This window comes from Fundulus heteroclitus, chromosome 2 (assembly GCF_011125445.2).
Source record: "Fundulus heteroclitus isolate FHET01 chromosome 2, MU-UCD_Fhet_4.1, whole genome shotgun sequence".
Taxonomy (NCBI): domain Eukaryota; kingdom Metazoa; phylum Chordata; class Actinopteri; order Cyprinodontiformes; family Fundulidae; genus Fundulus; species Fundulus heteroclitus.
In genome coordinates, this window is record NC_046362.1 from 24731854 (window position 1) to 24756782 (window position 24929).

At 37.6% G+C, this 24929-nt stretch overlaps 1 protein-coding gene and 1 long non-coding RNA gene across 3 annotated transcripts in view; one reads left to right on the top strand and one right to left on the bottom strand.

Moving 5' to 3' along the window:
* Positions 1-4982: 4982 nt before the first annotated feature.
* Positions 4983-24929, bottom strand: part of pamr1 (peptidase domain containing associated with muscle regeneration 1) — a 42603-nt gene continuing 22656 nt past the window's right edge. Inside the window, exons 7-15 of one of the 2 annotated variants that reach the window (XM_021310994.2) lie at positions 22951-23121; positions 22609-22800; positions 20636-20942; positions 20073-20599; positions 19805-19981; positions 19203-19269; positions 18778-19007; positions 6044-6402; positions 4983-5965 (exon numbers count right to left, since the gene is read on the bottom strand). In XM_021310994.2, coding sequence (XP_021166669.2) covers positions 5396-5965; positions 6044-6402; positions 18778-19007; positions 19203-19269; positions 19805-19981; positions 20073-20599; positions 20636-20942; positions 22609-22800; positions 22951-23121 — 2600 coding nt within the window. In that variant the 3' untranslated portion in view covers positions 4983-5395. Of the gene's footprint in view, positions 5966-6043; positions 6403-18777; positions 19008-19202; positions 19270-19804; positions 19982-20072; positions 20943-22608; positions 22801-22950; positions 23122-24929 lie in introns of both variants that reach the window. The other variant, XM_012853271.3, reaches the window with a different exon arrangement.
* On the top strand, positions 11405-12089 carry LOC118567134. The gene is made up of 2 exons (XR_004933507.1): positions 11405-11478; positions 11577-12089. It is a non-coding gene; the product is annotated as an uncharacterized LOC118567134 (long non-coding RNA).

Sequence of the window (24929 nt, forward strand, 5' to 3'; positions counted from 1 at the left end):
GGTTTGCTGCTACATTCCATACAAATGACAAATACTTATATTTAGAAATGCTTCTCTTTTGTCTTGTTTTAACTTGAGGCCTTGCAAAAAAAAAAAATCTTTCAAATGTATGTTGTGAGTGCATGTCAGTAATGTGGGCGCTACTCCAGTCTGTTGTGGAGAAGAATGAGCTGAGTGAGCAAAGCTCTTGATTTACCGGTGCACCTGCGCTCCAACCCTTACCTAGGGTCATGAGGTATGGATCATGACCGAAAGATCGGAATCCCAAAAAACGAGTTTTTCACCGGAGGATAGCCAGGTTCAGCCTTAGAGATAGGAGAGGAGCTCTGTTATCCGTGGGGAGCCCAAAGTACAGCCGCTGCGTCTCTGCATCGAAAGGGGCCAGTTGAGGTGGTTTGGGAATCTCATCAGGATGCCCCCTGGGCACCTCCATTTGGGGTTTTACAGGCACACCCTCAAAGGAGACCCCAGGGGAAATCCAGAACTACTGTATATATCCTGTCTGGATTAGGAATGCCTTGGGATCCCAAGAAAGAGCTGGAGGATGTCACTTGCTAGAAGAATATCTGGGTTTCTCACCTGAACCTGTTGGCCCCATGACCCAATCTAGGATAGGCAGAACAGGGATTGATGGGTGGATGGCATTTTATGCTAAATTGAGTATCAAGTTGCGTATCTTATAAACTGCATTAGGGTTTGAATCAGCAAATACATTTATATGTGTGCAAGCTTATGGGATGGTTCAAATGGTTTAACATAGAACATGGCATATACCAGCTGAGCAAAAAAACAAAAACAAAAAAAACCTTCAAATACATATTTATACATTTTGGTATCCCTTAAACTATTTATTTGCATTTTCTCTAACATTCTTACCTCAGCACTTTTCATTTAGTAGCAGCTCAGAGGTAAAAAACTAAATAAGTAAACAAAATAAAATAGCAAAACCCATTACAAAATAACTGCACAAAATGTCAGATTATTCTACTGCAATATAATGCTTACTTAGTATACTTGTTAATAAATGTGGTGGGTGCTGTTAGTTATATTGATTTGCAATCAGATTAACAATTAAAAAGCAGTAGCAATAAAAATCCTTTTCTCAAAATATTTTCACCTCCATAGTGTTGGGAGGCAGATATGTTTAAGTTTAAGCTTAAGTTGAGTTGAACTGAAAAGATGACAATTACAGATGTGGCATACTTTACAACTGCACTAAATGAACTGTTTGAAAGTGATTCATACTGAAAGCTTTTCAGAGTTTGTAAGTATACTCAGAGAGCCAGTACATTTTTTCAATAAATGCACGAAAGCTGGGAAACTGTCAATAGAAATGAGAACGATAATCTTTTTCTTTACTTACTGAAAAATATAGCATCCTGAGATCTAAACAGGAAAAACAAACCACCTGATTTGTTATGAGCACCAATATCAGAGTCAGCTTCCAAGATTATTGCATGTACTGTATACCTAGCTCACATGCATAGTGAACATTAACGCATAACAGCTATCCTGTTCACACTGAGTACCAGTAGCCTTAGTGGGAAACAGAAACCTAAACATTTTTTGTAGGTTAAGTATTTTACCCCTCTGCCTTTTCAGGGTTAACTACTTTCTCATGGCAGCATTTTCTCACCACTACTCTAGTGTGGACCCAGGGCAATGCCTCTGTTACCAGGTCAGGCAGTCTATGGTTGAGTGTTTTCTGTCTTTGTCTATTGATGATGCCCTGTGAGTTTACAGGGGCCTGTGAACTGAAACTGTCCTCCTCCTTCAGTGGTTAGAACTGTCCTCTGGGAAACACAGGACTTTGGTGAGCTCAACCCTTTACTAAAAAGGAACCGAGGTGGGTAGAGATGTCAGAAAATGTTCTCTAGTGAGAGTAGTACCACTTCAACGAGGTTTTACTCAAACAAAAGTAAAACGTAGCCACCCAAGAAATTACTCAGGAGTAAAAAAAAAAAAGTATTTGATAAAAAGGTACTGAGAAACTAATCGTTACATCTGATTTAATATTTTAAAATGATACATGCAAGAATATAAAGTTAGGTGCAAGTAAAAAAAAAAATACATTCAAAGTATTTACATATTTATAAAATAAATTCAGGCAGAATAAATACTTTTTTAGATAAAATCTTTTCAACATAACACTTGTGAAACCAGTGCTTTCAGTAGGTAGTGTAGATATGTTCAAACATTCTTTCAGTGGCAATATATACTGTTTATTGTATATTTACTTGATCTCCAAATGATAAAAAATAGTAAAACATTTTTTATCATTAAAGCATGTGTGTAAAAAAAGGACGAAGTCTCACTTCATCATAAACTGCAAGTGTGTGTCTGGGGCATTTTTGCCTACAGGGTTATTGTTTGTCATTGTTAAATTCATTGTTCAACTAACTCTACGTGTTTATCCTGCTTTATGTTAGGAAGTGTGATGAAAAAGCGTATGTTCTTGCTATTTGTTATTTAAAAAGGGTAGCATTTACCTTTTACTGAAAATAATTTGAGATTTTCAGTCAGTGTAATTCATTTTAATGTAAATCTAATAATCATAATACAGAGAAAGAGAGTATAGACATTGTTAGCACCCATTTTTTGTTTGTCATTATATCTCCTTGTTTCCCACATGCCATTTCTTACATAAGAAAGAAAAAAGGTTTTGGCGGCATTTGTTAGGAGTAAGATGGTCACTCACTATAGAGCTAGCTAAGACTTGCAAATAGGGAAGCATGAATGACTAGTTCTGCTTGGAAAATGGTAACAATATCACATCCGATTAGACTGTATTAGATCAGTAAGATGCGGTTAAACCGTTTTTCCAGTATCAATATAACACTGCTTTTATTGAAATCAGTTAACTATAATAATATGGGCAGTAATAAAATCAAAGGTAGTTCTTACTCTGGGGCAGCAAGCTAGATCTTGTTGGCCAATCATATTTACTTAATTGAAAAAAAAAACACAAGTAGAGCAAAAAAAAGAGTACTAGGTTTAGTTTAACCAAACCCTGTTATATTCTGCTGGCATATTTTTTTATCATCACCTACATTAAATTTACATTTTGCTTTATTTGCCAGGGTTCAGAAATTCTACAGGTTTGTGACTCAGAAAAAAAAAAAAAAACGACAAATAATCAATAATTGTTCAGCATTACACAACTCAGCTGTTAAGTTGAAGCATACCCTGCTCCTGACCGGGTTTTTGCAGACGTCTATCCCCTTTGGTGACAAGTTGAAATTACATCAGTGTTGTGCACAAGCACGGGGATGAGGAAAAGCATCTGCCGCTCGAACTGCACATGGATTTTGTGTAGAGGTGTAATGTCTTCTGTGGTAAAAAAACTATAAATATTGAAGTTAGCCCATGTTATTTTGCTAATGCATTGATTACGCTGGAGACTCAACAAAGTAGACTGCATTCAATGCATCACACATTTTCTGGAAGTTTCCCCAAGACCCTTTTGAATAACTGCGCATGCGCAAGACCGCTTTAAACTGCTCTTCCACTCTTCGGTGGATTGCATGAAAAATCTTCCAACTTCCCTCTGGTCTTATTAGCTTCCTCTTCGTCTCATAAATATGACTTTTTGCGACTCTCAGCCATGTACTTGGAGAGAGCAGCAGAGCTACAATGAACTGCTAACACCGAAGCTAACCCGCTAACCTAACTTGACACATAAACACTAGAAGTGCGCACAGGGTCATTGCTAGCCATTTGGGTGCCACACATACACACACACAAACACTCACACACACAGACAGAAAGAGAACAATAATACAGTATTTATCAATGTTTTTCTCTTGGTTAAATGACAAAAATATCGGTAGACGCAACATGAAGCTGCCCAAGCAGAGTCCGGTGTGGGATGACTTTTGCATCATTTAATGAGGATGGAAAATGCTCTTTATGCAGTTTTGTTGTTAAATATAAACACAACAAATTTCTTAAGTTGTCAGCTAAATAGCTCTCATTCAGCCAGGTTGCCTGGCGGAGCAGAGTTAGTTTCTCAACCAAAATTTACAGATTTGCTCAGAAGGCAAGGATGTGATGACAGAAAAGCAGAGAGGTGTCATGATTTTGGGTTTTTGTTGGGACTATTCTGGACTGACCATTCACCGACGTTACTCGCAGTGTGAAGAATTGTCAGAAATGTTACTGAAGTAAGCGTAGCAATGCTTTATTATACTAATACTGAGGTAAAAGTAAAAAAAATGTGGTGCTGTAAAACTACTCCTGGAATTTATTTTTTCAGTAGGTTACTCAGGTAAATGTAAAAGAGTGTTACTACCCACCTCTGAAAAGGAAGAAAAAAAATCCCTGAAACATTTTGGCCTAGAAAAATAATCATTCCCCTTTGAATGTTTTTCTCATTTTGTTAAATTACAACCAAAAATGTTCAATGTATTTTATTGTAATCTCATGAGATATATAACCAGCACTAAGTAGCAGCTATGTTTTTTTTTTTTGACGACATATGATGTGCATTTGTATCCACCTGCCTTCACTCTGAAACCCCCAGTGAAAATACTGATTTTTCTAATACAGCATGTCACTCTAAACAAACTAAATTCTCATGGTAAAGCATGGTGGTGGCAGCATCATGGTTTGGGAAAGCTGGTGAGAATTTTTCAGAATGTGGATAGAGCTAAATACAAGACAGTCCTAGAAGAAAACCTGTTAGATGCTACAAAACACTTGAGACCGGGGTGGAGGGTTACCTTCCAGCATAACAATGACTATACACATGCAGCCAAAGCTACAATGGAAACAAGATCAAAGTAAATTCATATATTTGCATGGCCTAGTCAACGTTCAAACCTAAATCTAATTGTGAATCTGCGGCAAGATTTGAAATATAATGTTTATGGGAATGAGAAAAAAAAATCAATCTCTAGATATGCAAAGCAAACAAAATGAGAAACGGTTTGAGATGTATAAATACATACGTATGATGTTTAAAATATAAGAATAAAGAAAGATCAACTTTTAACACCCTCTTTATTTATTAAAAATGTAAAACTTTACATTGTCTTTTAATACATTATGTACAACTTTTGCACCAATCAGAACTGATATTAATTAGAAAAGCAAAATAACAAACGAGCACAATCCAAAACATTATCAGCAAGAACGATTGGCTGGATTGTTTTCGGTTCTGGTCCTTTTCAAGTCTTTAATATTAGGCTGAGGGGCCTACATTTTGAGTTATTCAGAGGAAGCGGTCCCTGCTTAACACGTCTATTTGCGTCGACACAATAGCCCCTTCAGTTAAAGCATTACAGTATATTGTCCAGTGTTGCGTCTGCATTTTTTTTTTAGAAAATGCCCTTTTGCATTAGACATTGGACAAAATGAATACTTTGAACCAAGAAACAGAAAATCAGCCAGGTCTTCATTTCATGTTGCTCTCAATCCAGTCTTTGAAGTTGGCTACACGTGTGTATACCGTGTAGAGTTCAGGATCACACTCCCCCTGATCATAGCCAAAGCTCACCAGTCCCAGCAGTCTCCACAAGCCTTTGTTGTTCTCTTGCACCTGAGAGGGTTTGGAGTTATGGCTGACCTGGTTCCCAGAGTTGGCAGGGAGGACAAGGATGCCCCCAGTGTCAGACGGACAAATGTTAGATGGTCCATAGTCAGGTTTTTGGCTGGCACAAAGCATATTGTCCGTGACACTGACTGGCACGCCGTTACGAGCATACTGCTGCTCACATGGGACAATATCAGCGAGGTGAACCAGCCCAACCCTTGCCTTCTCACCGAGCCCCAAACTGGAATCGGGCAGCGGAGACCAGCCTGTCACAAGCCCTTGACCGGATATAACCTCTTCCTCCTGGTTCTCCGGCATGCAGAGCGGCAGGACTTTTTCTCCAATCCTTGCCTTGTCCAGTAACTTGATAACAGCAATGTCGGAGTCAAGAATATAAGGGTCGTAGTTTGGATGCACAACGATTGAGCTCACCTGAAAGAGAAAGGGATTCGTGACGTGGCTAGTTGTCCTGAAGAGTGAAATTAAGGAGGTCAAACATCCAGAACTTACCCTGAGGTGTTGAGGACCTTTATTTTCCCTGTGGTCGTCACGATAATGCTTCCCCACAACCACCTTGATGGTGGCTGTATCCACAGGATACATCTTGCCTAGCTCTGTCACACAGTGAGCTGCAACCACCAAAGTCCTTTGGTTAATCAGAGCCCCACTGCAGACCAGCTGCCAGTCAGAGGCTTGATTTAGGTTGCGAGTTCTGGCTCCAGCATCCTTCTTCAGAGATTCCTCCTGGCTGTTCGCCTTCATCACCTTAGTCTCCGTCCCCTTGCGGGAGCGCCGGTAGATGGCCGCCAGCCAGGGCCAGTGAGCCTCTTCCGGACTCTCTGGATCAAAGTTTACATGTTTTCCACAAACTGCCAAAAAGGAAGTGAGGAAATTAGAGGTAAGGCTAATTTTCCTAGAATAAACAGGAAGAAAAAGAGACAGAAAGAAATAAACTGAAAAAATAAACTAAAATTTGGGCTGAAATAAGAACTGAGAGTCTTTTAGTATTGCTTGATTTATTTTAAAGATGAAAAGTAAACCAGTGGCATAGATGGAGATGTCAAATGCCAGTAATTATTTGAATTGATTAAATGTTCAGTCTGGCAGAATAAGAATAGTGTTTGACTGGCTGACTTGAAATCTAAAGGACAGGACAGGAAAACTAAAGAACTAACCTCAATAAAAGTTTAACTACTGATTTCACTATGTGTTTGACATATTAGATTATTTGAAATGCATTCATTAAATAAATCCAGTAATCAACTGTAATTTCAATCAGGACTTTCAAACTCTTTCGCGAGACATTGTCGTTTAACCTTCTTTTTATGATATTCTTGAATTGAAGTTCATTTGTATGATGTGCTGCGGGTGCTGATACTACTTCAGGGCCACCGTACGATACTAAGCAGAAGAGACATGTTATAGCTGTGATAAAATGAAAATTTCATCAAAGCTTAAATGAAAAATATTATGTTTGAAAGGTTCTTTGTACTTGTTTTTTTCTAGTTTTACATCTTGATCTTAATTTTTTTGTCAATAGTTTTTAACTGAAAATCTTGAGGGAATAGATATGTTTCTATAAAAAGGATATGATCAAATTTATAAAGGAAAAACTGTTGCCTTATGGTGGATTTTTGCAAATATGTTTTCATTATGACCATCAAGCAGCACATATGACACACTGCATAATAACTAATATAATTTCAATTTAACATTAAGCTTTCTGCAAACCGTTATAGAAGCATTGCATCCAATAAAGGTATATACATGTTACATGCAACGTAAACTGTAGATTATTGTCTTCAGTCTAACAAAGATCCATTTGTTTTTTAACAATCAGGTTAATATCCATTCATTCATCCATCCATTGACTATTGCCGGCATATCCTTGTAGGGTTGCAGTGGGCCTGGTTCCACTGTAATGGTCAGTTTGTTTTTTATTTGTCAGGAAACCTTAAGGGCACACTACAGATACTCATTATTATTATCAAGTGAGAATGCTATACAGCATTCTCACTTATTAAGTTCCTTCAGGTCTTGATTATTATTCCGTACGTTTTTCGGCATCTAACTACTCCTGCATACTTCAACCGATTTAAACAATTTTCGTATCAAAACGTTCAGCTCGTTCACGACATTACTGCTATGTCTTTTTGTAATTATAACTTTTATAATATTTAAAATATTTAACTTTTTGTGCGTTTTTTGCTCTCATTGAAAATGAATGGAAAATCCTTCAAATTCTTCAAATATTTCAACTTTTTGACATCTTACTGCTTCAGCCTACTTTCAGCTATAAACGCCATTCAACTTTTAAAACGTAGTGATATCTTTTGGCTATTATGGTATGTTTCAGCTTTTTCATATCTTTCACCATTTTCGTATAGTACGTCTTTAAAATAATTTTGGCTTTTCAAGAAATTCAGCAAATAACTTGCGTTGCTATGGTCGTCAAGGAGCCTCGTTTAGAGTGCGCACTCTAGAAATTCAACAAATTCTTCTTCTCCGAACAACTTCTTCTCACTCGCTCAAATTTCACCCTATCCACATAAATTATACATCAAAACGTAGGAATTTTTGTCTGGATTCGGAAAATGTAACCATAATTGGTGTGGGATTTATAGATTTTTCGCAAATCACCTCAGAGCGACACTAACCCGAAACCTTCCCCATTCATTTCCTATGGAGCGGTTTTCAAAAATGACACCTGGAAATCCAAAACATCACATGTTTTCGCATCGTCGCTACTCCTAAACCGTTTCATGTAGAGGCATGAGACTTTCACACATTCATGTCCCGACCCTTCTGGCGCTCACAAAAGACAAATTGTGTCGATAAATGTTACGGTATTGCCGCAGGAACAATTTGTTCAGGAGTAGCGTTTTGGGAAAATGCTAAAACAGGATCAGACTTCAATCTCCCCAAATGAGGCACTTTTCTACATCGTCGCTACTCCTAAACCGTTTTATGTACAGGTATGAGACTTTCACACATGAATGTCCCGACCCTTCTGGCACTCATAAAAAAGGAATTTTGTGGATAACTGTTACGGTTTTTCCGCAGGAACAATTTGTTCGGGAGTAGCGAATGTGCAAAATCCTTAAAACGCTTTGGAGCTTCATTCTTCCACATCATCCACTTTTTACATCGTCGCTGTGCCTACACCGATTTTTGTACAAACCTAAAAATGAACTCCATAGTCCTCAAAAGCCTGCTGATACTCAGAGTGAAAGAATTATTTTGATATCTCTTATACTTTTTCAGCTAGAGTGATTTGTTCGGGAACCTTTTTAGAGGATTTCTGAAAATCACTAAAAATTCCCTTTATATCATAATTTTTTATGCCTTTATTAAACTTTTTCCAGCAAAAACCGATAGCATGTCTTCTTCCCCTATCCGTTAAGAATTAAACGCTGAAAAAATTACATCTCTACCATTTACGGAACAGGAGATATGGAGCGTTGTTTGAGGCAAAGTTCTCCATTATAATCCAATAGCAGCCTCTGACACAAAGTCTCTGCACTTCGGTAGACTGGCCTGCTGCAGCTGTGTCAGTGAGTTTCCATGACGACGGAACTCTGAGGGCCAGAGGGAGACGCTCAATTGAGATAGAATGGCAACTTTCAACATCCCCTGCAGTGGCTGTGATTAATGTAGGAGCCTGAAATTCGCACAGTCACTTCCTCTTAACATTTTAAAATTTTCAAGTGACTTTCAGGGATATGTCACTTTTCTGTCCCATTTTGGATGTCACATGCTTTCCTATTGGGCCTTTGCTTCCAACAGGACCTGGGATGATGCCTATGGGGCTAAAATAGTAGCTTTAACATTTGCAAATGTGTGTGGAGAGTTGTGTGTCTGTATCTTGATTTGTGCGTGTGCAGTGGGATTTGTAAATGTGTGAGAAGATTTGAGTGTCTGTACAACAATCTGCAAATGTGTAAAACTACTTGTGTGTAATCCGTTTTGCAAATGTGTAAAAAATCCACAAATCTGTATTCAGATCTGCAAATGTGTACAGAGATTTGCAAATGTGTAAAAAATCCACAAACCTGTATTCAGATCTGCAAATGTGTACAGAGATTTGCAAATGTGTAAAAAATCCACAAATCTGAATTCAGATCTGCAAATGTGTACAGAGATTTGCAAATGTGTAAAAAATCCACAAATCTGTATTCAGATCTGCAAATGTGTACTGAGATTCGCAAATGTGTAGATCAATCTGTAAGCACACACAGAGACACTTGTGTCTGAAGTGTTTTTGCTTCAAGACCCAGAAATACAGACAAATCATTGGTTACAAGTCAAGCGGTTTTTCGGTTGGCTCTCTTTACACACGTGATTTTTGCTACTGTTCTGCCGCGTGAGATGCACAAATGCGTGGAAGGATTTGTATGCGTATCTTTTCGATTTGTGTCCCCTTGCGCAGACTCACAGGCTCAAAGGCTCAAAGGCTCACATACTGCCCTGAGCGCAGGCTCACAGGCACACAGGCTGCCTCTTCCGGCTGTGGGAGGTCACGTGACTTTCAAGGATTTTACCAAAGCGTTTTGCTTCCAGACGGCTGATAAGGCAACTTGTTATAACTATATAACTTTCTCCCTTTAACGGCAAAGGTTTCTTGTTTTAATGAGAGACTTATCTTGCTAAAACCAGATAATTGTCTCATCATAACAACGCAACATACCCCGGCATCAGCTCGCGGGATATTTGAGTGTCATGGAGAAGAGGAGAGACGGAGGGGCGCCTTTTATTTCTTTTTAAAAAGTCGTCATTTGTCGGAGGAATGTATTTCTGCACTGAGGAGTGACAAGGTAAGTCGTGCATATACAGCAAGTCCTCTGCTTGAAATTTTATCAATTCGGCAGTTATTTATATTTAACAACTATGCTATGGAAACACAAGTTGCAGCCCTGTAGTACAGTCTCTGGCTCCGTTTACACGGTGAAAACAGGTTTGCGTTGCCTTTGTACCTTCCATTTACACACTACAAGGTTTAACTGTTGCTTAGGGGGGGCTTTCAGCTATAGCTGTGGGTTTATTTACAACAGTTTGCAGCCGAAACAGTCCTCCGCCAGCTGCTGTTTTCTTCTTCTGGGCAATTTGACCCGGAGCTTCAAAAATCACAGCACTACTAGTGGTGCGTCATGGGAATTACACCGTTTAAGTACTCTGTAAACAGGGCCTTTGACTGCAGGTTTGAGCAATTAAACATTGATCCAGTCTAACCTTTAATCACAATTTTAAACAGTAGCTATTCTTCTTCTGATGGGAATTCTGTAAAAGTACTTTTTAAAATTCCCATAAACAAAAACATTTAGGTAGGAGGACCAGGATTAAGATAGCTACATTAAAAATACAGCCAGAAAATCATGAATGTTCTCTTTTGCATCTTAGAATGCCTGTCCATTTGATCTGACACAAAATTTAAATACTTGAAAACTTTGAATTTGGAATATTTAGATTCTCACATTTAGCAGAACTAACGTGCTCAATTTTTAGAAAGAATACATTGTTATTTTTACCTTTTGTTTAAAATAAAAAACTTGAAAGAACGATAACAAAATCTCTGCTGTGTTTACAGGTTGGCATCTCTAAAGCTGAATACATGGATGGTGCTGTCCAAAAGTTACTGCTGGATATTTTCTTCCAGCAGTAACAGAGGGGGTACCACAGCCAGAATTCATATTGACATGGAGACAGAGAATGGTACAATGAAAGACATTCAAAGATTTTTGCATCTTGATGACAGCTATCCTGAAAACTACTTAATTGTGGGATCCAGCACCCACAGCCAGCACATCAACAGCTGGTGAGATTTCTTAAGGAAACGTTGTGCACAGTACTGAATGAACCTTTTTCAAAAACTGAAGAATACAGATTACTTTACTGGTGACTTCTTGGATAAGCAGCCAATTCTGCTCACCTGTTTAAATATCACTGAGGTATGTTTGAATGTAAAAGATAAATACTATATGATATATGCTTTTAAATATGGAGTAGCTATGTACTTTAAGAACTTGTTTATTTTTTTGTCTTTCAGGAAGAACTCTTAAAGTGGTTCACTTATGGAACATAATTCGTAAGATTAGAGATACTATTGCTCCAAGTTGCCGGTCCTACATGATGTATACCCTTCCACGGCTTTTTGGTGAACAAGACAATCTCAAACAGGTTTTTGAGCAAGTGGCGGAAACTTGCACAGTCCAACGTCTTCAGAGGACCGTTCACACGTGATGAGACAGTTCGAAGTATCATACCTTCTGATGACAGAGAACTTTCTTCATGCACCGTCCACACATGATGAAACAATTGAGTTATGCTTATTTTTAAGAGCTTATATACACACAAACCTGTGACACGTGTGATATTTTCTTGTAAAAAAAGAGTTTGTGGAGCAAATGACCTTGTGAGCCTGTCCAGAATGAACCTGTCACTTTCCCACACAGTCAGAATTAGGCAGCTGCAGACCCCACAACCCATAAAGGACAGGCAGTCAAAGAAATACAGATGGAGGGGGAAAAAACAGACCTCTGTTTTCTTCGATTCCCATGTACTTAAAGGTTTCATCATGATGTACATAACTTTTTGAATTTTGCTGCTAGGTTTTATATTTTCTGTGATTCTTATTGTGTTTGACAGCAAATATATGCTGCTACATATATTAGGACAATAACAAGAAATCTAACTTCACATTTGCCTTGTAATCTGTCATGTAGGACAAAATGTTTAAATGACATGTTCTGTAAACCCCTCCACTGCTCCTCATATTCAAGACATACTTTTTATATTTATAACAGCAAGACTTATAGTTCTCTGTTACTGAACACTGAGACCCAAGTTATGTACTGTTTCACAATGACGATATGGTCGAATGATATATGAAAACCTTTAATGAATCTTTGGTAAAAACTCATTACAAAATGAAGTGTTATGGTTTGTGATCAAACCAACTCATTCTTTCCTTAGAAACATAACATTATACTCCAATGTTACATCAACTCACAGAAGAACATACATTAAAAGTACCTTTACCAAGTGCTCTGAAAGATCCTTTTGAAAGGAAGTTTTCTACCTCCAGAAGATGACCAAACTAGAACATGATCTATGAGTATTAAAAAGATCAATACATGGATCTCAAAAATGAACATGAGAAAATCCTTTTACATACAACAGACAAAAGTCTTTGTTAGAAATCTGGGCACTATTGCACTCAAAGCATTTATCAATTTTACAATCAACTTTGAAGAATATAAAAGAAATGGAAAGAAAGGAAAATCAGTACAGTTTAAACACATGCTTCAGAATTTTTACCTTAACGAAGCTTTATAGCAACAGCAATAATTTGACTTCAAAACTTGTATTTCACAATGTTGTTGGAGTAATCTTTTTAATCAGTATTTTTGCTCTATATCTTTGTCAGCAAAAACAAAAGCTAACTCCAATGTTACTTGTCCTGTTAGATCTCAGTGCTGCGTTTGATACAGTTGATCACAATATTCTCCTACAAAGACTTGAACATACTGTAGGGATTAAGGGGAAAGCATTAGGCTGGTTTAAATCTTATCTGTCAGACAGATTCCAATTTGTTCATGTTAATAATAAATCTTCCTCAAACTCTAGGGTCACCTGTGGAGTACCACAGGGTTCAGTCCTTGGACCAATTCTCTTTACTATATATATGCTTCCGATAGGCAAAATTATCAGACAGCATGGGATTAATTTCCACTGTTATGCTGATGATACTCAGCTATATTTATCCATAAATCCTGATGACTCCAATCAATTACTTCGACTGCAGTCATGTCTTGATGACATCAAAAGCTGGATGACTTTAAATTTCCTGCATCTAAATTCTGACAAGACCGAAGTTTTAATCTTTGGGCCAGAGTCCTCAAAAAATAAACTTCTTAACCAATCACTTAATCTGGGTGGCATTAACCTGGCCTCTGGTAATAAAGTAAAAAATCTTGGTGTTATTTTTGACCAAGACATGTCATTTAAATCCCATATTAAACAGGTTTCCAGAGTTTCCTTTTTTCACCTCCGGAATATCGCCAAAATTTGAAACATTCTGTCCAGGAGTGATGCTGAAAAACTGGTCCATGCATTTGTTACTTCAAGGCTGGACTATTGTAATTCTTTACTATCAGGAATTCCACAAAATGCAGTTCAAAGCCTTCAGCTGATCCAAAATGCTGCAGCAAGAGTTCTGATGAAAATCAACAAGAGGGATCATATTTCTCCAATTTTAGCTTCCCTTCATTGGCTTCCTGTTAAATCAAGAATAGAATTTAAAATTCTTCTTCTAACGTATAAAGCCCTTAATAATCAAGCTCCATCATATATCAGAGCTCTGATTACCCCGTATGTTCCTAACAGAGCACTTCGCTCTCAGACCGCAGGTCTGCTGGTGGTTCCTAGAGTCTCTAAAAGTAGAATGGGAGGCAGATCCTTTAGCTATCAGGCTCCTCTCCTGTGGAACCAACTCCCAGTCTTGGTCCGTGAGGCAGACACCCTGTCTACTTTTAAGACTAGGCTTAAAACTTTTCTTTTTGACAAAAATTATAACTAGTGACTCATGTTACTCTCAGCTACCTTTATAGTTTTACTGCTATAGGCTTAGGTTACTGGAGTATATCAGGACCTAATTTTCTCACTATATTGAGTTCTACTGTTCTTCAATTATGCATTATGTGTTGTCATTTCTGCTTTAACTTTCTGTTCTCTCTCTTTTCTCTTCATAGTAGGTACACCTGGTCTGGCGTTCTGTTAACTGTGACATCATCCAGAGAAGACGGATCACCCGCTACTACCATCTAATGTAGAACAGATTACTAGATCAATGTGTGCTTCTGTGCTTTTTTGTTTCTCTTGTTGTGTCTCTGTTCTGTCTTCTGTAACCCCAGTCGGTCGAGGCAGATGACCGTTCATACTGAGCCCGGTTCTGCCGGAGGTTTTTTTTCCCGTTAATGGGTGGTTTTTCTTCCCACTGTCGCTTCATGCTTGCTCAGTATGAGGGATTGCAGCAAAGCCATGTACAATGCAGATGACTCTTCCTACGGTTCCCCAGGAGTGAATGCTGCTTGTCGGGACTTTGATGCAATCAACTGGTTTCCTTATATAGGACATTTTTGACCAATCTGTATAATCTGACCCAATCTGTATAATATGATTGAACTTGACTTTGTAAAGTGCCTTGAGATGACATGTTTCATGATTTGGCGCTATATAAATAAAATTTAATTGAATTGAATTGAACTGACTCTATTGTGGCTCACTTCCATATGTTCCTGAGAACATGACCATTTTGAGTCAAATGGTAAACTTTCTTTTGAAATATATTACATAGTGGTATTACCTGTAACCAAAAACATTTTAGATCAAATTGGACTTTTTCCATGAAGATTTGCATGAAAAGAGTTTTTCAAGCAATGTCTGTCGAAGGACACCTGTTTCACCTTTCCCTTGGAACTCGAAGCAAAATCTCCAGGTGGCAATTCTGTCAGCATAGGTGGGAATGTAGATGACCAAGCTCTCATCATCCATGCTTGCTATAGCGGATATGTCTACAAGCACAATGAAATTATGGTTAATATAAAAAAGAAATAAACTAAAAAGACTCTTTTAAGCACACGATTATTAATCTTTACAGCAGAATTTATGATTGTATGCATGACATGTTTTAAAAAAAATTAAGCTGCTTATCCGTATCTCTATATCTTTTTGTCAGCCTCTCTCATTAACATCCATGTAGAACATTTGCAGTCACAGGCCGTTTACAGAGTACTTAAACGCTGTAATTCCCATAACGCACCACTAGTAGTGCTGTGATTTTTGAAGCTCCGGGTCAAATTGCCCAGAAGAAGAAAACAGCAGCTGGCGGAGGACTGTTTCGGCTGCAAACTGTTGTAAATAAACCCACAGCTATAGCTGAAAGCCCCCCCTAAGCAACAGTTAAACCTTGTAGTGTGTAAATGGAGAGTACAAAGGCAACGCAAACCTGTTTTCACCGTGTAAACGGAGCCAGAGACTGTACTACAGGGCTGCAACTTGTGTTTCCATAGCATAGTTGTTGTTAACTATAAATAATAACTGCAAAAAATAGATCAAATTCCCATCAGAAGGAGAATAGCTACTATTTAAAATTGTGATTAAAGGTTAGACTGGATCAATGTTTAATTGCTCAAACCTAGACTACAATGCAACAATGTTGTTGATTAAGATTTGTTTTCTTTTCTGGGTAAGTTTAAAAAGACATCAGAAAAAACAAATGCAACAACTAATAAACTGAGAACAGTTGTGCCTTGCTGCCAGGTGCTTTTATTGATAAATTCTGATATTAACTTTTGAATTTGCAGCAATAATAATCGATTATCAGTTTTTGCTTTTCTCACTTATTAAAGCATAAAGCAGTAGTTGACTGGGTTTATTAATGGATCTGATATAAATAGCTGTCCTTTACTGGCTTGTGAATAGTCACATTAGAAAGCTCTGTATTCATCACTTTGTTTTGACACAATAAAATATGGATAAATGTAGCTTTATCTAGCCTCACTTTTATTGTGTAGAATACACATACTTTTAATTAGCCTTACAAGTGTCAAATTAAAATTTATTTTAATTACATTTAATTCAAATACATAAAGGCAAAGATACATTAGCAGTCACAGGCCCTGTTTACAGAGTACTTAAACGGTGTAATTCCCATGACGCACCACTAGTAGTGCTGTGATTTTTGAAGCTCCGGGTCAAATTGCCCAGAAGAAGAAAACAGCGGCTGGCGGAGGACTGTTTCGGCTGCAAACTGTTGTAAATAAACCCACAGCTATAGCTGAAAGCCCCCCTAAGCAACAGTTAAACCTTGTAGTGTGTAAATGGAGAGTACAAAGGCAACGCAAACCTGTTTTCACCGTGTAAACGGAGCCAGAGACTGTACTACAGGGCTGCAACTTGTGTTTCCATAGCATAGTTGTTAAATATAAATAACTGCCGAATTGATAAAATTTCAAGCAGAGGACTTGCTGTATATGCACGACTTACCTTGTCACTCCTCAGTGCAGAAATACATTCCTCCGACAAATGACGACTTTTTAAAAAGAAATAAAAGGCGCCCCTCCGTCTCTCCTCTTCTCCATGACACTCAAATATCCCGCGAGCTGATGCCGGGGTATGTTGCGTTGTTATGATGAGACAATTATCTGGTTTTAGCAAGATAAGTCTCTCATTAAAACAAGAAACCTTTGCCGTTAAAGGGAGAAAGTTATATAGTTATAACAAGTTGCCTTATCAGCCGTCTGGAAGCAAAACGCTTTGGTAAAATCCTTGAAAGTCACGTGACCTCCCACAGCCGGAAGAGGCAGCCTGTGTGCCTGTGAGCCTGCGCTCAGGGCAGTATGTGAGCCTTTGAGCCTTTGAGCCTGTGAGTCTGCGCAAGGGGACACAAATCGAAAAGATACGCATACAAATCCTTCCACGCATTTGTGCATCTCACGCGGCAGAACAGTAGCAAAAATCACGTGTGTAAAGAGAGCCAACCGAAAAACCGCTTGACTTGTAACCAATGATTTGTCTGTATTTCTGGGTCTTGAAGCAAAAACACTTCAGACACAAGTGTCTCTGTGTGTGCTTACAGATTGATCTACACATTTGCGAATCTCAGTACACATTTGCAGATCTGAATACAGATTTGTGGATTTTTTACACATTTGCAAATCTCTGTACACATTTGCAGATCTGAATACAGATTTGTGGATTTTTTATACATTTGCAAATCTCTGTACACATTTGCAGATCTGAATACAGATTTGTGGATTTTTTACACATTTGCAAAACGGATTACACACAAGTAGTTTTACACATTTGCAGATTGTTGTACAGACAGTCAAATCTTCTCACACATTTACAAATCCCACTGCACACGCACAAATCGAGATACAGACACACAACTCTCCACACACATTTGCAAATGTTAAATCTACTATTTTAGCCCCTTAGATGCCCAGACACGACCCAATTGGTCGTGTCTAGTTGTTCTTAATCTTCAAATTCTTCAAATTTTTCAAATTTTTCAAATTCCTTCAATTTTTTTCAAATTCTCCAAATTTCTTCAAAATTTTCAAATTCTTCAAATTTTTCAAATTCATGAAAATTTTCAAATTTCTTCAATTTTTTCAAATTTCTTCAAATGTTTCAAATTCTTCAAATTTTTCAAATTCTTCAAATTTCTTCAAATTCTTCAATTTTTTTAAATTCTTCAAATTTCTTCAAAATTTTCAAATTCTTCAAATTTCTTCAAAATTTTCAAATTCTTCAAATTCATGAAAATTTTCAAATTTCTTCAAATGTTTCAAATTTCTTCAAATGTTTCAAATTTTTCAATTTTTTTGAATTTTTTGAATTCCTTCAAATTTTTCAGATTTTTCCAATTATTCAAATTTTTTCAAATTTTTCAAATTCTTATATTTTTTCTAAAATTTCAAATTTTACAAATTTCTTCAAAAAATATTCAAATTCTTCAAATTTTTTCAAATTCTTCTATTTGTTTCAATTCTTCAAACTTTTTCAAATTCTTCAAATTCTTTCAAATTCTTCTATTTGTTTCAATTCTTCAAACTTTTTCAAATTCTTCAAATTTTTTAATTTTTTCTAATTCTTCAAATCTGATTTCAATGTTTTCTGCATCTTCTTCTCAAATCATTCTGCAGATTAGCATTCTCACTCGCTGTTGCGTAGGAACAGCTTTTTCTAGTTATTATTATTATTATTATTATTATTATTATTATTATTATTATTATTATTATTATTATTATTATTATTATTATTATTATTATTATTATTATGCAACAAGCATCTGTTGAGCGGTTGTGACAACTAAACATTTAATCTCCTGTGGACAATTCTGATTGGTCATTGGTTTAAAGAAAAAGATTGAGATACAATTGGGCCATGACAAAGCAGATATTTACATTTTAGAACAATTTAAGTATCTGCAGTAGTATTCAAGGCAAACATGTGACAGTTTATAAACATTAACCCTTCTGTCATGGTTGCCTTAAATGTACTACAAAAACTTCTGTCCATGCTGAGGCAATTTTCTATCAAACAACCCACACCTGCAGCTTTATATTTTCTTTACCCTTTATATATATTAAAAAAAACTATTGAGAGCTGAGATCCAATCATTTGCAGTTCATGCATCTTTTTTTCCCTTATGACCATAAGTGATGCTCTGCTGCCCTCACCTGGAGAACATGAGACATGGCGTCCGCTCCATTTCCCTGTCTTCAAGCATGTGCGCCGAGCGCTGCCAAAGTGACGATAGTACTGAGAGGCACACTCGTACTCGATATGGGTGTAGAGATGGTGGAAGCCCTGTGGCAGCTGGGGAAGCACTGGGGAAGCTTTAGTGGGCCCAACAGGCTGGAGCTGCTGGTTAACTGCAGAGGAAAGGAGCCTGTGCACAATAGTTTTCCTGTAGGCAAATAACAACAACAAAAAAAAAAGGGTTGGAAAACAAATTCTTTTAGATGGGAGTGAAAGAAAAAAAATCCCGTCTGATCTGAAAGTTGATAGCTTAATTCACAAGCATCCATGTATTAATTTGGATCCCAGCTCAGGTACTTTTATTCTAACAACCACATTTGGGTTAAAACATTAATGAACATACCTGGATGGCGCCTGTGGTGGCAGGACCTTTTGTTTGACCAGTTCTGATACTTTAGGCTCTCGACATGCTGACAATGAAAATAATAATAATTAGAAGAATTTGGGCTGCAGGTTAGAAACACTTTCAGAGCACATCCAACAAGAACATTTTATTGGTGTCAGGTTTTATTTTGATAGCGTAACTGTTTCTAAAGCGCCCGCAAAGTCTTAATGGATTGTGTTTAATGCCAATGAAATGAAATACATGAAGATAGTGCTGATTTGGTCTCTAATAAAAGGAATATTCAGAGGCATTTATTATATATTTTTAGGTCTGTTTCGGTTTCTGCTGACACTTTTCATCAGAAAAGAGTAAAACGAGATGCTATTTATTTCATTACTTGGAAAATAGCCGGCAAAAAAGGGGAAATTACCCAGATATACAAAAATGTGTAAATAATTTTAGTGTGAGTCAAGTAGGAGATTTACCAGTATCTTTTTTTCTGTATGTGTTCTATTTAAGGATTTTATGTTAAAAACCTGTAAATCAAAATAGGGAATATGCTGAACAAGCATTACTGTCCTTTGTAAAATAAATATAGAATATAGAAGAAATAGCAGTACCTCTGAGACAGAGCGGTTGTTTGCCACTCCAGGAACCATCTGGTTGACAGGCTCGCCTTTTATCGCCACTGAGAGCATAAGAGTGGTTGCACATGAACTCCACAGTTTCCAGCTCCGTCTCTGGCACCACCTGGTGGAAGCCATTGTACAAGCGAGGCAGAGATGGACACCTCTTTTCTGCAGAAGAGGAACACATTCCATATGAGTTTGAAGATTGGTAACAGAGAAAAGTAGTGTTATTTGTAATACTTCTCAGTAAATCTCCTACCTGTGAGGCTCTGGTTGCTTTCTTTGTCTCTGTCTTTTTCCTTTTCCTCCCTCTTTCTGTCCAACTCGTTATTTTTTTCTATGGAATCTATTTCGGTTTCGTCAGATTTTTCCTTTGTTTTGCCATTTTCTCCGCTCGCTCTGTACAAAGTGTACTGTGTCACGTTAACTCGAGGTGGATGAATCTTCTTCACTGTCGTCGGAGAGCCAGTGGTGTTATTTTCTTTTCTTGCATCCTTTGAATCCTGAGCGCTTGTGCTGTTCTTTGTCGTTTCCAGCTCAAATATTTCCACGGTGGTGTCACCCTCAGACCCAGTCGCCTTCAGTTTTGTGTCGTTTGGGCCAAATTTATCTGGATCTTTCTTCCCGTTAACTTGCTCCTCTTTGCGTTCCTTCTCTTCCTGCCCTTTGTCCTTTCTCACTACAGTTTCCGTGGTGTTTGTCTTCCTTTTATCCGGCTCAGTGTCTGAACTATCTTCTTTTTTCTTAGGTGGATTATTTGGTGCCTCTGGTTCTTTTTCCTCAACTGTGTTTAGCGTGCTGTCTGTGCTTTTCGTATCCACTTCATTTTTTCTGTCTTCGAAGGGCTTCTCTGACCCAGCATTTGTTTCCTCTAAATCCCCGTCATCCTTACCTTTGTCCACAGTACTTTCTGGAACCGTTCCAGTGGATTTATCTTCCGTGTCCACCGATGTTGTGTTCTCTCGCCCAGGGTGTATATCTTCCCTACCAGCGTTTTCTTTTTCCGTTGTGTTTTGTTGAGGTAACTCTTCAGTTTTACTGATCTCTTTGTCACTCTCGATATCTATTCCTTTGCCTGTATCTGCCTCTTGCGCTTTATTTTTGTCCTTTTCAGTTAGAGTGTTATTCACTGTAGATGAGAGAAATGGAGAAGACATCATGTGTTAGACTTCATACACATCACATTTGTTCAAATGTTATCATATTACAATCACAAGGGACACTAATTATTTAATTGGGATTGAATGTGTTAGATCAACAAAAACTTCCGCCTAATTGTGAAGTGGAAGGAAAATCATGCATGATTTTTTATATTATTTTTACAAACGATAATTGAAAAAAAATGTGCAATGTGTTCATTTTCAGACCCATTTTTTTCTGATAATCCTCAGCAAAGTCAGAAGCAACCAAGTAGTAACTAGAGTTGATTTGTGTGTCCTTTAATCTCAGTATAATTTCAGCTGTTTTGTGAAGCGAGTGTGAAAACCTTTTTTTGTGAAACTGAGGAATTTTGCTGCTTTCATCAACCTTTTCCAAGGCGATGCTTAAAAATGTGCATACAAAAACGGCGATGGACAAACGGCTAATGAAGCTTTGGCCATCTAAGGTAGAACTGTTTCATCATTCGTCCAAAAATGTAAAGAGTATGGCACGACTGCAAACCTACAAACACGTGGCCTTCTACTGAAACAGACAGGGCCGCTGAGGAGAGCATTAAACAGAAACCAGCCAGAACGTTCAAGGTAACTTTGCTCGTAGTAGGACAATCTTTTGAACTTTATCACGGAGGGGGTCGATCAATGACGTAGAAGTAGGTGTTCTGGTTTTGTAAGAAAAAAAAAAACAATAGTTTGAGCTACATGTAAAGTGATATATGTGACAATACTTTACATTACCCTACTATGCTCACTGTAAAAAATGGTTGTTGTGATTCTATTCTTTAGAAGCATAAGGGAAGCTAGTCAGAATTTATAGTAAATAGCCTGAATTTATATGGTGCCTTTCATATTCACCATTCAAAGCTCCTTGCATTATAGCCACATTCACACTTAAATTCATACTCTGACACACAGATAGGCAGGTAACTTGGGGTTAAGTGCCTTGCCCAGGGGCACATGGACATGCAGAAAGAGTAATCAAACACACAACCCTCTGATTGTAAGACTACTCTATCCACTGAGCCACAGTCGCTCACGATGGGATGATCAATGGACCAGAACACAGGGCAATGGTAGAAAATCTGTTTCAGGGTTGACACAGACATGAGATCAGGGGGTGGAGGTTCAACTTCCAGTGACCTAAAACCTCGAGCCAATGGAATGGTTGAGAATTTGTGGCAGGAATTGATAAAAAAAAAAAAAAACTATTGTTCACATAAACTCTCTGACTCGCTGAACTTAAGCCATTCCACAACAGAAAGTTGACAACAGTTTTAGTATCAAGATGTGGGAGGTTGGTAGAGACACACAAAAGGGTTGCACATGCAGCAGAAGTATTGACTCAATGGACATGAATCCAATTTTTATTGTAAAAAATACTGAAAACCATATGTGCATTGCATTGTGTTTATCTATCACATAAAATACCAATGAAATATTCAGATTTGTTTCTATAACATGACAAAATGTGAAAAAGTTTCCAAGGTGGGAGTACGTTTGCAAGGTACTACAAAATTGGCAGAAAACAGATACAGTTCAAAATTGTGTCTTCATGCTGAATGGCTTTTACTCATTTCTTAAAATATACTTTTATATCTTAGGTCATTTTTTTTATATTGTAATAAAAAATTCTCTGACCTTTGGAGCAAACAGGAGGGGTCCCGCTCCAGGTGTTGTTAGGGAGGCAGGTTCTCTGGGAGATCCCGATAAGTTCATAGGGCTGGTTGCACATGTACTGAAGAGCAATGAGGACATCATTGGGTCCATAAACCAACAAGTGGTCACCATTTACTGGCTTGGGTGGTAAAGTGCAGACTCTTTCCACTGGCACTGGAGACAAGGAAAGAAAACCCAGCTTTTTTCCATGATCTAAATCATGCTGTGCGTAAGGCTTACAAAAACAAGAGAGTGCCACACTGACTACCCAAGTTCAAAAACTCTTACTATGTCGGATAAAATAAATTCCATCTTATATCTTACCACATTCAGGCGCAGGTGCACTCCAGGTGCCATCGCTCAGGCAGATGGCAGTACGAACACCCCGCAGCTTAAAACCTGGGTCACATCGGTAAGCGATTCGAGAGCCGGAGTGGAGAAACAGACCTTCTGTAGAACCGTGTTTGGGCACTGGAGGCCTGTGGCATCCCACCACTGAGTGGAAATACAGACATGCACTGTTTATTAATGAACACATGCTGCTTTCATCTCCATTTTCATAAACAAATGCTGAATGTTCACAATTATGTCGTATAGGATGCATCTCGTATATCGCAAACTTTGTTTTTATTGGGACTAAAAGTTCTAAAGGACCAAAAAAAGCAAACAAACAAACAAAAAAAAAATAAACAGAAAAGCAGTCATATCCTTCTTTGTCGGCAGGCAGCGGACTGACAATATTCCAACATTACTAACTTGTTTTGTTTTTATTTAGAAGGTACCGGAGGTTTTAAAGTGTACCCTGCTACCACAGAGGCTTAGTTACAATTCATTTCACCCATCATGGTAAAGTGTGAACAGTTCACAGCACGACTTTCACACATGGCTTGTAAATGAGGAAGAAATAGATGCAATAAAAGAGCAGTAGTCAAATTGTTTAACTTTCCACTGCCGTAAAAAGAGCGTTTATGAACTGGAGTAGGACAAACTGGAACAGGCTGCAAACCTGAATTGTTCCTGTGTTGGATATTAAATTGTGATGTGTTGTTCTAACATGCAATTTGCATGCCTATGTTCATCCTAAACGATGTGCAACAAGAGAGGTTCATAGAGAACATAAATTAAAGCTTCAGTTCTCCATGTCAGGAGACCCCTTCAGGAAACTTTTAGAGTTGTTGATATAAACTGCATCAGATCCAAGAAACGTTCTGGTTTCAAAACAAATTTACAATCTGGGCAGTTGTGACATCTGCAACACTCTGGCTGTTAGGAAATCGAGCTTTGTACAAACGATTCACACCAGAAAGCATCAAAATGATACTTCACACTTTGAACATATACTGGACAATCTAGCATCCAAAAAAAAAAAAAAAAGCTTGGCACAACTTTAAACCTAACAACAATTTGCCGTCCATCTAATTTGATAGGTCAAGCATAAATTAGGAAAGCAACAAAGAAGCCTATGGTAACTGCCAAATTTATCTCTGCAGCTGGAAGAGCTGCAGAGATACACGACTCAGGTAGGGGAAACTCTTCACAAGACTAATAGTGATGCACTCCACAAATCTTATTTTTTTATGAAAAAACAACTTTATTAAATCCATTATTGGATAAAAAGCCAAGTTCCATTTGCATTTTTTCCCATTTAATGAGATCAAAATGTGACTTTCTGGACTCCATGCAATTTGTTTGGGTAAACTAACACTTCTAATCACCTCGAAATTGTATGCTATAGGAAGCTTATTGATCACTTAAAACCCCCATCAAATAAAATGGAAGTTTGCAGTTGTTGTATGACTAAAGGTGAGAACATTTTAAGAGATATGAATAGTTTTGAATGCTATTTTCTGTGTTTGATTCTGTTTATCAATCAAAATGACATACTTTTAAAATGTAAAGAGTAAAGTTAAGCTGCCTCAGGGTAGACAACACTGTTTTTGAATATGGTTTATTTCTTCCAACTTGTTTATATCAGGCGGCGTCCACTACCAAGTGTAACGAGTCTGGAGTTATTAGAGTAAAAAAGTGCTGTTCATATTTACACATAATATGAGCTTATGGCCTATTATTCCTGTCTTTGAGGCTATGGAAAAATTGTGTACAGCAATGAAAAACAGGTCAGACTCTTAAATTAAACGCGGCTGGGGAGACAAAATGAGAAAGATTTTGAAATAATTAACAATAGGAGCTTTCTTATTTACATGTGATAGTTTAGCTCTGACTTGCAGGGCTGATCATTACATAAAATTCCAACATCAAGATTCAATGTGTAAAATTTGCTATCTGACTCTGGGGCCATAAAT